Genomic DNA, 12,745 nt, shown 5'->3' with positions numbered 1-12,745 from the left:
ATATGTTATACATGTATCACCTTATTCAGTCCTCAGAAGAATTCCATGAGGTAGGCACCATAGTCATTATGTACATTTTATGAGTGAACACACCATTCAGGTTCACACAGCTGGTAATTGAGGGAGAGAAATGTAAGGCCTAAGCAGTAGGGCTGAAAGGCTCCACCTCTAACTAATGCCAAGTGCTCTGCCCATGTTGCCAACTGGCCACTCAGAGCAATCGAAAAGTTAAAGCACCTTGCCTAGTCGTACAGCTAAGAAATATAAAGCTCTGATTAACTTCAAATTCTGTGTTCTTTCTGCTGCTTTACTGTCTCTCGAAGAGCAGGCTCGCAGTCTGTGTTCATGAATTCGCTTATAGAATAACAAAGGCTCCAATGGAAAATAACATGAAGGATCTTTTCATCTGAACACTCCACTTCTCCCACCCATGGAATTAACTGGTGGATTTTTTGGACAGTGGTTTTCACATTACCCTCTCTGGATCTCTGCCTTTCTAGAACCTTCCATCCTTCAGTAAAGGATTCCAGGTGGGTAGGCCTTGAGGCTCCAACCCAGCTTCAACCACAACTACCCTTCCATCTGTTTATATATAAAGCTACTGGGTACATTTCATTTGAATGAAAGTTCTGGGGTTTTATAAAAAGCTTGAAGACCATTCCTTCAGGAGAACAGTGGCAGGTATTTACGCACAGCAATGGAGTGCACTGTTTTGTCCAGACATGATTACTGCCAACACACAACTGAGCAAACAGGACACCAGGCAACTGCTTACGTAAGCACTTATCCCCTTCCACATTTGCATTTGTAGAAAACAAGTTTTGGGAATGATTTAACAGCAAGCTGTCTACAACTCTGCTTGATTCCATTCATGACAGCCCGGTTTTTCAAACTGCAAAGAAAGAGCCAGATATCATTCAAAGTGATAATGTGACACCACCCAAATGGAAGTCAGGGACTGAGAACAGAGAGGGGGATGAAAGGGATGACTACTGTCTTTGGCAAGAACCTGAAGACAGAGAATGGAAAGGCTGACCTGCAAACACTCTTAGAACCTGGAGACATAAAATAGCATGTACGTAACTGACAGCACTAGATAAGAGGAGATGGAGCGTTCAGGCCATAATGCCTGGTTCATGACCTCCCCAAGCTGGCCACTTGGGAGATAGCTTAGACCTCATGTTTCTCTCAGCCCCATCAGCAAGATCGTTCCAGATCTACCCCATCATTCGCTCAAATTTACACACCTCCCTCCCTCCATCCCTCTCCCTGTCTGCAGGGTCTTACCCTCAGTCCAGACCCACTGTAGTCCTTATTTATCTACCTCTTGACCTCTTTGCCCTCAGACCCATTCTTGCCCTCCCTCCGCTCCATGTGGTATGATGAGGGCTGATCCCTGTCAACTCCATTGCCCAAGCTCCCTTGCCAACCCACTTCCCCTTAGATTTGGCCAACAGGAGGAGCTAACTGGACGCTGGATGGTGGGAGGAAGGGAGAAGAACTGAATTTCTCGCTGGCCCTTTTCGGGCAGGATTCTGGCAAGTGGTGGAGTCGCCTGCATGGTTTCAGTTTCCACCAGACAGCCGGCCCCTCTGGCCAAGGTCCCCGCTCCTGCTGGACAGCTCCCTCTGCAGCCCCAGGGCCTGCTGGCAGCCTTGGCCCCTCTCTTTGTGCTTCCAGCCCGGGGGATGGTAGCAACTTCTGACTCTTACTAATTTGGGTTGCCCCACTGTCCTCTGTTTGGCTCTGCAGTTCTTCTAACACCTTTGTAACGAGTTTTCCACATTAAATTCCCTCTATTAAATTACCTCGTGTGGGCTCTGTTTTCCTGACTTCATCCTGATAGATACACATAGGTAATCCCATTAGCTTCTTAATGGTCTCTCCAATGGCCAAGCCACCTACTGTAGGCCACCAAAGTGATGCTGAGAATCGGAACTCGAATAGCGCCACTCCACACCTTAGAGCATCAGTGGCTTCCCAGCCAATCCCAGTTTCTGAGCACCACATTCCAGGCCCTTCACTCACGGGTGCTGGTTTCCCTTGGCACCCTGTCTCCTGCTGCTGTGCAGGCATCCTGCAGTCCCACCACTCCAGACTCTTCATCAGCCCCTGGGATATGGCATGCTTTTCCACATTTCAGTGCCTTTAAACATTCAGCTCCTTCTTCCTGAATACTGTTCCACTTTCCTCTAGTGCCAAGTTCCCCATCATCTTTTAAGACTCCACCTCCTGGGTGAAGACCTCCCTGAACTCCCTCGGGCAAAGTGTGCTGCTTCCCCACTATGCTCCCACAGCATCTTCTAGACAGCCTCTTATGGCCTGGATTACATCGACTGCAATTATTGGTATAAGTCTACCTTCCTGAGACCATTAAGATTCTCAAGCAGCCAGCCTTATTCATCTTTCTATCTCTAGTGAATAGGATACTTTCTGGCAGGTAGGAGTTCCTTAGTAAATATTTGCCAAGTGGATGAATGAGTGAATCAATAAATGAATAGAAGTTGTCAGGAAACTCAAAAAAGGACTCTTCACACCTGAGCTGTGGGATTACAAGTCCTGAAGGTCTGTCACTGCAGGCATGGGGGCCAAAGCCAGCGTCAGGCATGTTCATCGGTGCTCACCACAAGTGCTCTGGAGGGATTCCTGCATCGGTGGGAAGGCTAAACCAGCAGCTTTTCATGTTCTCCTTAACTCTGAGATTCTAGGAATTTTAGATTCTGTCTCAGGACGGTTTTGTTAAGTACTGTGAAAAGAAAGCCTGCCTGAGAAACATGAGACGGGGCCAACTTCTTTTTCCTTCGTGGGAATATGCAGATTCAGATTCCTTTCCCTTAGCTCAGGAAGACCTCCTCTTGTGTGACATCTATGTTAACTGCATTCCAATAATTATCATTTCTCTACAATGTGGTGCTTAATGAGGAAGTGAAACTGACAAATGTTCAGACTAGATTTAATTCAATTATGAAACATCTTGATCCAGATTTCAAACTACAGGAAAAACCAACTGCTGAATTGTGAATGAAAATTTTTTTGCCATGAAAGATGGGGATGGGCGGGGCGGCAGGGTGGTTAGGAACAGTTGTCCAGAGAATTTCGGCAATTCTTCACATTAATGGATTGACTCTTCCTACATTTGCAGCAGGGAAACCGAATTAAATCTAGGGCAAGGAAGGGGTGTCTGGGTGGCTCAGTGGATTAAGCATCTGCCTTCAGCTCGGGTCATGATCCCAGCACCCTGGGATCGAGCCCTGCATGGGGCTCCCTGCTCAGCAGAGAGCCTGCTTCTCTCTCTCCCTCTGCTGCTCCCCCTGCTTGTGCTCTCTCGCTTGCTCACTCTATCAAATGAATAAATAAAACATTTAAAAAAATCTAGGACAAGGAAAACCAACTGAATACTGATTGTTGGGGGACAGGAGTCTTGTAGAGAAACATAGGCGTTTGGAGGGTGGGAGGCAGGGAAGGCCAAAGGGAGGGCCTTTGGAGGGTCTTTCAGAGGGAGGCAGCTTTCATTGAGATTTGTTCTTTGGGACTCCCAATTATCTTTTCAACATCAGAATGAACAAAACAGTGCACAGGCAGAGTGAGGGGTCAGGAACGAGTCTGATATGGGCGAGCCTCATGGAACTTGGGCTAAAGGGGGAGAGAGGTGTTCACAGCCACCCCCCGGGGGCCGGCCTCAGCAGCAATGAGTAATGGGAGTCAGAAACCGGCCTGAGTACTAATTCTGTCTAGAGGAGATGGGGGCTTGGCATTTTCTTTAATCCTAAAGGCAGTAGGTTTTAGTAGAAATTGTATGGGTGCCTGAGTCAGAACAACCTAAGGTTCAACTTTTAGCTCTGCCACTTACTGGCTTTGTGAGTGTAGGTGAGTAATGTGTCCTCTGGAAGCTTCCGTATATATAACTGACACCTACTTCCCAGCTGTGATCACTAAATGAGATAGGTCAAAACCACAGTCTAGGCTATCCTGTGGCTCACAACATATGCTCAATAAAGTCAACCTGCTTTTTCCCCAGCTAAGTTCCCTTAGCCTCTCAGTGAGCATGGCTAGTGGCCTGGTGCTATGACACAAAGAAAGAAAATGAAGGGAGGCCTGGACTTGAGATCTGATCACTGGGGTTTCTACCAGTTTCTCCCAGCATGGCTCCTTTCCAAGACACAGCAGAGAGATGCCAAGCTCTCCAGAAGGAAACTAAGGAGGAAGAGATTTTCTAAGTACCTGCCCTGTGCCTAATGCTTGCTCAGTGCGGTGCCTTGATTACGATACTTGGTAAACTTGTTTCCAGCCAGAGCAGTGATGTCACAGGGCAAGGCCACAACTAATTGCTGCGCAATGAAAGCCAGGGAGAAGAGGATGGAGACAGGAGTGGGGCCTCTGGGGCGCCTGGCTTGGCAGCTGAGAAAGTGGGAGCAAGAGGATGAAGGAAATACTAGACGTAATAAACATGGGGGCAAGTGAACACGAAGACAGATGTGTGACTCTGAGGTCCACTCCTGCACTCACCTTCACAGCGCAGGAACCCTACAGAAACATTCACCTGCTGCTGGAATACTCCTAGGACCAGGGACCTCACTACTCTCTGAGAGCTGTCCTGTCCTCTGAAACTCAGCTCAGGTGGTTTCAAATTACTTTCTGATATTGAGCCCAGATTTGCCCTCTCTTGTCATAAAACTTGAGCCTTTCTTGTAATCCTGGGTCAGCCTGTAAAGTAACTGGAGGCAACTGATACACACCAGCCCTCAATCTTTACACCCCTAGGGGCTGTGAAAGCAACACTTCATCCTCACCCCAGAAAATGCCTCAATGTTGCTTCCTGAGTCTCACACAAGCCCTGAGGTGTTGGTAGAGGATGGTGATCATTTCCACTTTGCAGAACAGAAAAATGAGTCTCAGAAACTCAAAGTGATTGGCAAAGATCACACCCAAAGTGAGGAAAGAATCTCAGGGGGAGTCTGATCATTCCTTTCAATTTCTGAACTCATGTTTCATGGGAAACAAATGAATGTTGATGCTAGCTTATTAATTTGACAACTCATGTGTCCCTTCCATTTACCACTATGCCAAACTTTTAATCTCTTTTGAAGGCCAAAGAAAGTTCTGCTAGAATCCATTGACTGGTTATTACTGATAATTAGAAAGTCTTTTATGTTTAATACAACAACATAAAAGGGTTTTAAACTGGACAATTACAGGGTGAAGAATTCTTTTTCAGCCATAAGCATATTACACGAGCTGGGAAGGAGGGGAGGGGAGAAGACAAGGGCTGGGTGTTTCTCATGTGACAATGACATGAGGCATGCAAAGGTTTAGGTCCGTGTCATTGAAACAGTTGACCATGAAGGTTAAGTCTCAGCCAAGTTCAGTGTTGTGGGGCATAACAGGGTCTGAAAGAGGCACTTCTGCAACCTGTGAATGCACCATTCCATTCTTAAAGTCCCCCTGCAGAACCAGAATCATGTTCAAAGGCTAACAGAGTGCAAAAAGCACTAAATAATGGATGTGGTAATGGGCTGCTTAGCAGACATCTTCCTCCCCACTCAGGAATGTGCATTCCTGACAGCCCCAACGAGGCCAGGATGTCTGTCTAAAGAACATGAGCAGCATTATCAGCTGGCCGAAAGGAAGACTACCTTCATGTCCCCTGTTTCTTCTAGAAGGAAAATGATGATAAATTCATCAGTTCTGAGTGCTGCTAAGCAGAGGCAGTGAAAACGCAGGAGCCCAAAGGACCTCAGTGATATGCCCAGAAGGTACTTTACCTGCCCACGTCCTGTTCATCCTTCAAGGCTCTGCCCAAGTGATACCTCCTTCCTCTCTGTCTCTCTAGCCAGCTAACATTCCCTATCAGCCAGCATCTGTGCTATTGGAATTCAAAGACCTCAGCATAAAAATAAAGCCTGGGTGCAAATCTTCCAGGTGCCTTGACTAGGAAGCGAGGAAATGTATATTTTCGGGAGTGAGTGGGATTAATCCTTCTCTTGGTTCCAAGTCCTAGGAAAGGGTGGAGGGGAGCGTAGTATGACCCTAAGAGCAAATCTGCTAGAAGGAGGGAACATTATAGGTCTGGATTAAAACAAGCCAACAAAAGCATCCTAATATGTTATTTATGAAAGGGGAACAAGAAAGGTACAAGTACAGTTTAGCACCCCAAGGTTATTGGGCCTGGTGGGGTAAACTAGCGCATGGATGCATGAAGGTGGGGGAGCGGGAAGAGAGGGAATCGGCTTTCTCTCTGGACCTGCAGCCCAGCTCAAGACAAAACTGTGCTCCCATAAGTTGAAGCACTGAGGTGGGTAAGACCCATAAGAAATGCAATGGATTCTAACTTCTGTGCCAAACTCTAGAATCCAATACACCAAAAGTGACACCTCGGTGAGAATATCTCTGACCACGGAAAGTGACAATGAGCCAGGGACTGAGCTCTACGACAGAGGTTTTGGGGCTGCAATCAAGGATCCTATTGGCTTCAAGGCCCACAAAAATTTACATGGGCACATGTGTGGGTTTTTTTGTTTTGTTTTGTTTTTTCATGGGGAAAGAGTATACCATCAAAAGCTCAAAGAGATCCCAAGTCCGCAGAGGAGTTACTTTAGAGAGTAATGATTAGGAGTGATTCCTGTCCTCAAGGAGCTCACAGAAAAGTAGAAGAAACAAATAGAATAGAACAGCTCATGCTGTTGAATCCCTACTCTGCACCAAGCCCTCGGCTGATTCACATCCTTCAGCTCATTTAGTCCTTAACACCTGTCTGTCATTAACCCCAAAGCCAAGACCTTTAAGAAAATCAAAGTCATCAAAAGGAATGAAATCTTGCCATTTGCAACGACGTGGGTGGAACTGGAGGGTATTATGCTGAGTGAAATAAGTCAAACAGAGAAAGACATGTATCATATGACCTCACTGATATGAGGAACTCTTAATCTCAGGAAACAACCTGAGGGTTGCTGGAGTGGTGGGGGCTGGGAGGGATGGGGTGGCTGGGTGATAGACATTGGGGAGGGTATGTGCTATGGTGAGCGCTGTGAATTCTGTAAGACTACTGAATCACAGACCTGTACCTCTGAAACAAATAATACATTATATGTTAAGAAAAAAAAAAAAAATAGTAGGAGGGGAAGAATGAAGGGGGGGAAATCAGAGCAGGAGATGAACCATGAGACACTATGGACTCTGAGAAACAAACTGAGGGTTCTAGAGGGGTGGGGGTGGGGGGATGGGTTAGCCTGGTGATGGGTATTAAGGAGGGCACGTTCTGCATGGAGTACTGAGTGTTATACGCAAACAATGAATCATGGAACACTACATCAAAAACTAATGATTTAATGTATGGTGATTAACATAACACAATAATATTAAAAAAAAAATCAAAGTCAAGGGCTCACATGGATTCATTAAGAAAAAGTAACAATGCACTGTTATCACTGCAAAGAGGAGCACAGTGGTCTCCGGCGGCGGGGGGTGGAGGGGTGGAGGTTTACTTTGGGGTAAAGAAGGCTTCCCAGAGGAGGTGTGCAATTACCTAGCATACTTGCACTCCCCTGCTTGGTGAGAACTGTTTGCCGGTGCATCGCTTGTAATGACAACACACGGAAATGTCCTCATTTAATCTAATCCATATGCTCTGTTAAGGGTTTTACATGAATGTGTCCTTTAATCCTCCAAACAAAGCTACAAGGCAGGCATGATTTTCTCTTTAAGATGATGACACTGAGGTTTAGAGATGAAAAAAGATACTCAAGGACCCTCGGTAGGTGGCCAGGATGAGAGCATACCCAGGTCTGATGCTGAAGATCAGGCCATTTCTTCTGGGGCTGATTTGTGGTTTTCCCCAGCGACTGCCCCACACCAAGTCACTTACTGGGCTCTGGGCAGACTTGGACCCAAGGAAGAAGAAACCCAGGGATATCTAGTGCAACACACCACAGGGCAGTCTCCCTTCTGGTGGGAAACCTGTGGAGGGCCCCAAGCGTCTTGGAAGCTGCTTAATATGCACTAATTTGGTTGTCTTTGGTTTACTTGTCTTTCTGGCTAAGGAGCAGGTGGTAAAGGAGCAAACAGCAAGATCACAGCAGGGATTTTCAGAGCACAAAGGAATCCTAGGGAATATGCGCTCATCAGAGAGGCAGGTCTATAGGGGCAAGCCTGGAGGACAGGAAGATCCCAGAACAGTGAGGGATGTGGGATATTTAAAGTACCTCTGGGAGGTTTAGGCAAGTGGGATCAAGTTTCCAACCCATATGCTATCTTCTCCTCAAAACCATTTAGTAAGTTGGGTTCAGTTCCTCTTTTTGGTGGATGAGAACAGTGAGGCACAGAGAAACAAGGGAACTTAGGAGTAGTCCCACAGGTTGTAAAGAGCAGGAGTTGAGATTCCAAATGCAAGCATCTGCCTCTCTCTCCCTTAGAGCTGGTGCTTTTGACTTGCAACCTCTCTTTGGCTTTTAAAAATGTTGAAACTGTTCATGAAAAAGCCAGCCTCGGCCCAGATGCTTCTAGGACTCTGTGGGAACAGAGGGCTGGGAGCTCCTGCAGGCCACTCAGGCAGCCCAGATAGTTCCCAAGCAAAACTTTAGCACGTTTACTTAATGCCTATTTCAGAGTCAGAAAAACAGGGAATTCCCTTTAAAAGAAAGTACCAGGGATTTTCATCAATTCCTTCTACAGGGCAAAGTCATTTGCATGTTTATGAAAACCTCCTAGCACGGCTGTATCATGCCCGGCTTCCATGTGCCAGGCCCTGGGCTTGCTTCTGGTAGTTCAGGAACCTGAGGAAGCTCCTGGAAGTAATGTGCAAAGAGAAGAGTTTCGACACTGTGTGCCAAGTGCTGTTAAAATAGAGGAATGATAAGGAGTGGAGCACAGAGGGAGGGGTGAGATCAGAAAGTTTCCCTGAGCCCCCAGAGCCTGAAGCTAAGCTGGGATGTCAGGGGAGGACGAGGCTACTTCAGGAGGCTGCAGAGTTCAGTAGAGCCAGACCAGGGGGAGGTAGACCAGAGGTACAGGCTGAGGGTGGCATCTGGGTGTTGTGTATGTCAGGCTAAGGAGTTTGGATTTCTTTTTTTTTTGAGCTATTAAGCATGGAGATGGTATGGCCAGACTGGTTAATAAGTTCACAAAAACCAAGGCGGCAAATGGAGCATGTTTCCTCACATATCTAAACCTGTTAGGGGCAAGTGAGGCAATTTAGGCACAAACTGAATTGTAGGGAGCTGTGTGATGGGAGCTGAAGCAAATGGAAATACGGAGAACAGACCAGAGTCACAATGACAAGGAGGCTTGACAAATGCAAAGGCCTCAGGGAGAAAAAGAGCTTTTTCTCCAAGGGCACCGTGGTGCACGTTCTCTACTACGTTGTAGACTCAAGTTTTGGAGAAGGGCCCTGCACTTGGATATGCTTTCTCACGAAATCTAACGCACATTGGCTTCCGGAAGTAGTATTTAGGTGGGGTATGGCGGTTGCAAGATAGTGGGTAAAAAATGGAGGCTGATAGGAAGAAATTTCACCAGGTAAAAGACGAGCGGGGGCAGGGGAGGGTAGGAACGAACCAGAAACACTTTCAACTCAAGAGGACAGCAGCTCAGGCTTGGAAGGGACAACAGAGCTCCTCTTTCCCCTCTACCTGCTCCCCATTTGAGTCCCCCCAGTCTTTCTGACAGGTGGTCTTCAGAGGCTTGCCCAGCTCCAGTGACGGGGAGCTCACTCTCTTACGTACCAGCTGTTCTACCCTTAACAGCTCCGACCCACCGCTCAGGAAGGTCACTCTGCCTCTGGGCTGAAGGTGGCTTTCTTGCAGGGCCCCTCACCAGTCTCGGTTCCATGAGCCGGGCAACACAGAACAGTGTACTCCCTCTTCCATCTAGTGGCCCTTGGCACTCCCATCTCCATATTTATGGTTTCTTTTCTCCAGGCCAAGCATTTCTATGTCCTTCTGCAGCTCCCCTGGGAATGGGGATTCAAACCGCCCTATCGATCTGACCTTGAAACGTGCAGGGGTGCCTTCATGTCTCTCACAGGGTGGGGTCCAGAACCAATAACAATGTCCCAGATAGCGTCATTCAGCCTCACAACAGTCCGATTAGGGTTGGAGCTGGAATTTCTAAGGATCTGTCTTCACAGCCTGTGTTCTTTCTACTCATTACTGAGCTGAGATCAACAGTGACTAAATACCCTAGTTCTTTTTACATGGGCCGTGGCCAAGTCATACGTCCCCCGGAGCAGAAGTTCTGAGGCTGCCTTCTGAGGGCCAACTGGAGGTCCTATATATGAGCCTGGCCTCGCAGTGGCATGGGGCAGTGTCACAGAGCTTGAGATTTCCCATTTCCAGGAGTCCCTCCAGCTGATGGGGTCTAGAGGTAGTGGACCTCCTGAGTTCTTAGAAAGCCCACTACACATGGCCTTTTTCACAGTGGTCTGTCCACTGGCTGCACCCTCACACACGCCAAAGGCCTTGGCCAGCTGTTCGACTGTCCCTCTGAGACCCGTCAACTACTTTCCAACTGGATGGCAACCCTCTTCCCAGGATCGAGACACTGCCCCCATCTGACCATGTATAATATAGTCTTTGGCGGGAGACTTTTGTCATTGCACACCTGAGACCTTGAGGCCCTCAGACATAGTGGTTTGCACAATTCAACTCACTGCCACTCATGGGGCCAGACCTTGGTCCAGACTGGCACCTCTTCCTCAGCCCCACCATTTCCACCTTATGCCTCCTTCCCTCCGACTCACTGAGGAGTCCTTAGCATGCAGACCCCGGCAAAGCTCTACCAGTTGTGACACTTATATCCAGAAGAGGGGTTCTTTCCTCAGGTGGTAGACACAGTTTCATATGAATGGGGGTTACAGGAACCTGGCAGAAGAAAGAAGGTATACTTACACTTACAGGTTGACTTTTTGGCACATCATAAACACCTTCCTTCTTTTGGCTGGTGGGAACCTGTGGAAAAACCAAATTCAACACAGTCAAAACACTTTGATATTCCACTTTCAAAGAACAAAGCAACCCCACTCCAACTCCAGGCTGGCTGAGTGTGGAGGAGAACAGCCCCCGAGGCCCGAGGGTCCCAAATCAAAGGCAGGCCAGGCCCCTTCCCTAGGGACAGCTGGATGAGGGAGGAGTGTGTGAATCACTTCATTAATGTCTGCAGGGGGTCTCTGCCACTGGGCTCCTCACAGAATCACAGAACAGGAGGCTGCAGAGACGTCTCCTCAGGGGTCACATGGTGGATAAAAATCATCCTCGTTTCACCAAAGACAGAAATGGGACCCAGAAAGGTGTTCTGACTTGTGCGAAGTGATTAAAATTAGTTTGTGGCTGAGCTTAAGCTGCTTGGTGCACAGACTGAGATCCAGGTTATTTAAAATATAGCAAATATCAAGGTCTCAGTATCAAGAATGGCTTCTGCTGGGATCGTAGACAAGCCACGTGATATTCAGCACAAGTTTTTTTCCAAGAAAAGGGGTCATCAATGGCATGAAAAGCGTAAGACAAGAATCTGGAAAATCTCAATTGTTTTTTAATATGTATCTGTATTTTCTTCCCTCCCTCTCTCCTCTGACTCATCCATCTGGTCTTACTGGGCCACTTGGTAACTTATCACCCCGTGTGGGTCACTTAGCTCCTCTGAGCTTCACCATTATAAAATGGGTGCTATTGGCTCTGCTTCTCGTTTGGGTTATTGTGGGGATCAAAGGAGAAAAGAGATGATAAATAAAAACTATTAGGACCTATAATACTGTAAAGTGTTAGAATGATGGCTTCTTTCACCACTGATACATTATATAAGTAAGTATAAGAACGTATTCTGTAACACTAACAACAGTAGACATGTTGAATACTTTTCTAATGAGTCAATCAAGGGCTTTACACTGAAACATTCTGGCTTGAAAGCAACCACTCATGCTTCCCAGCACCCAGCACAGGGCAGCTCACACCGCCATTGGATGCCTCAGCCTGTAGTGATTTTACAATTGTCTGCTAATCTGTGTTCCTTTTCATGAGACTCGGAGCTCCTCAAGAGGAGGCATGGTGCCTGCAGCTCAGTAGGCATTTGGTAAATGTCTTCTGGGTAAATATATCATCAGAAATGTGGGCAACAGTGAAGAAACAGAAAAAGTGTCTTTTAGGCTTGGACCAGCCAACTCTACCACATGAAGAAGGAGGAATTTCAGCTCATTCCTCAAGTCCCCTTTGCTGTTTCCACTCTCATCAGCTTAACTTCAAATCCTTATAATAATCCTAAGAACTCGGTATTAGAATCTTCACTTTACATAGTAGAAAGTGAGGCTCAGAGATGTTAGGGAAACTCTTCCAAAGCTTCCATGCTAGCTAAGTGATGAGCTTCAAACCCAGCTCTTTCTGGCTACCAGACAAGGCACGAACTCACATTGACAGGGTGCTTTCTGTCTGTCAAGCACTGTTCTGAATGTTTGTGTTTACATGTATTCTCATGTAATCCTTGGGACCAGTCAGTTGGGTAAGGATGACAACTGTGTTGCAGAGGAGGAAAAGGAAGCAGAGGAGGGGTCCTGCAGATGAGCGGGGCTGCCAGAGTTGGAGTCCTGGCACTTGGCCTTTTAACTACGACACTATACAGACAGTCCCCACTGTCCCCATAGCTGTTCCCACTGCTTCTTTTTCTTGGACATCACATTCTACACTCTCAAAAGGTTGTGCACATTTTTGCAGAAAAGAGGACTATGAGAGAGCGTGGAGATGCAGAAAATGCACTTTCTGAACTG

The 12,745-nt window shown here is 47.1% G+C and overlaps 1 protein-coding gene across 9 annotated transcripts in view; it reads right to left on the bottom strand.

Moving 5' to 3' along the window:
- DAB1 (DAB adaptor protein 1) overlaps window positions 1-12,745 on the bottom strand; it is a 1,108,242-nt gene that overhangs the window by 48,842 nt on the left and 1,046,655 nt on the right. For all 9 annotated transcript variants that reach the window (XM_078073084.1, XM_078073083.1, XM_078073085.1 and 6 more), the window contains one exon: window positions 10,881-10,940. In XM_078073084.1, the coding sequence (XP_077929210.1) occupies window positions 10,881-10,940 (60 nt within the window). The remainder of the gene's footprint in view (window positions 1-10,880; window positions 10,941-12,745) is intronic.

This window comes from Halichoerus grypus, chromosome 5, assembly GCF_964656455.1.
Source record: "Halichoerus grypus chromosome 5, mHalGry1.hap1.1, whole genome shotgun sequence".
Lineage (NCBI taxonomy): Eukaryota > Metazoa > Chordata > Mammalia > Carnivora > Phocidae > Halichoerus > Halichoerus grypus.
The sequence above is the reverse complement of the archived record's forward strand: the minus strand, read 5'-3'. Positions and strand labels throughout refer to the sequence as shown.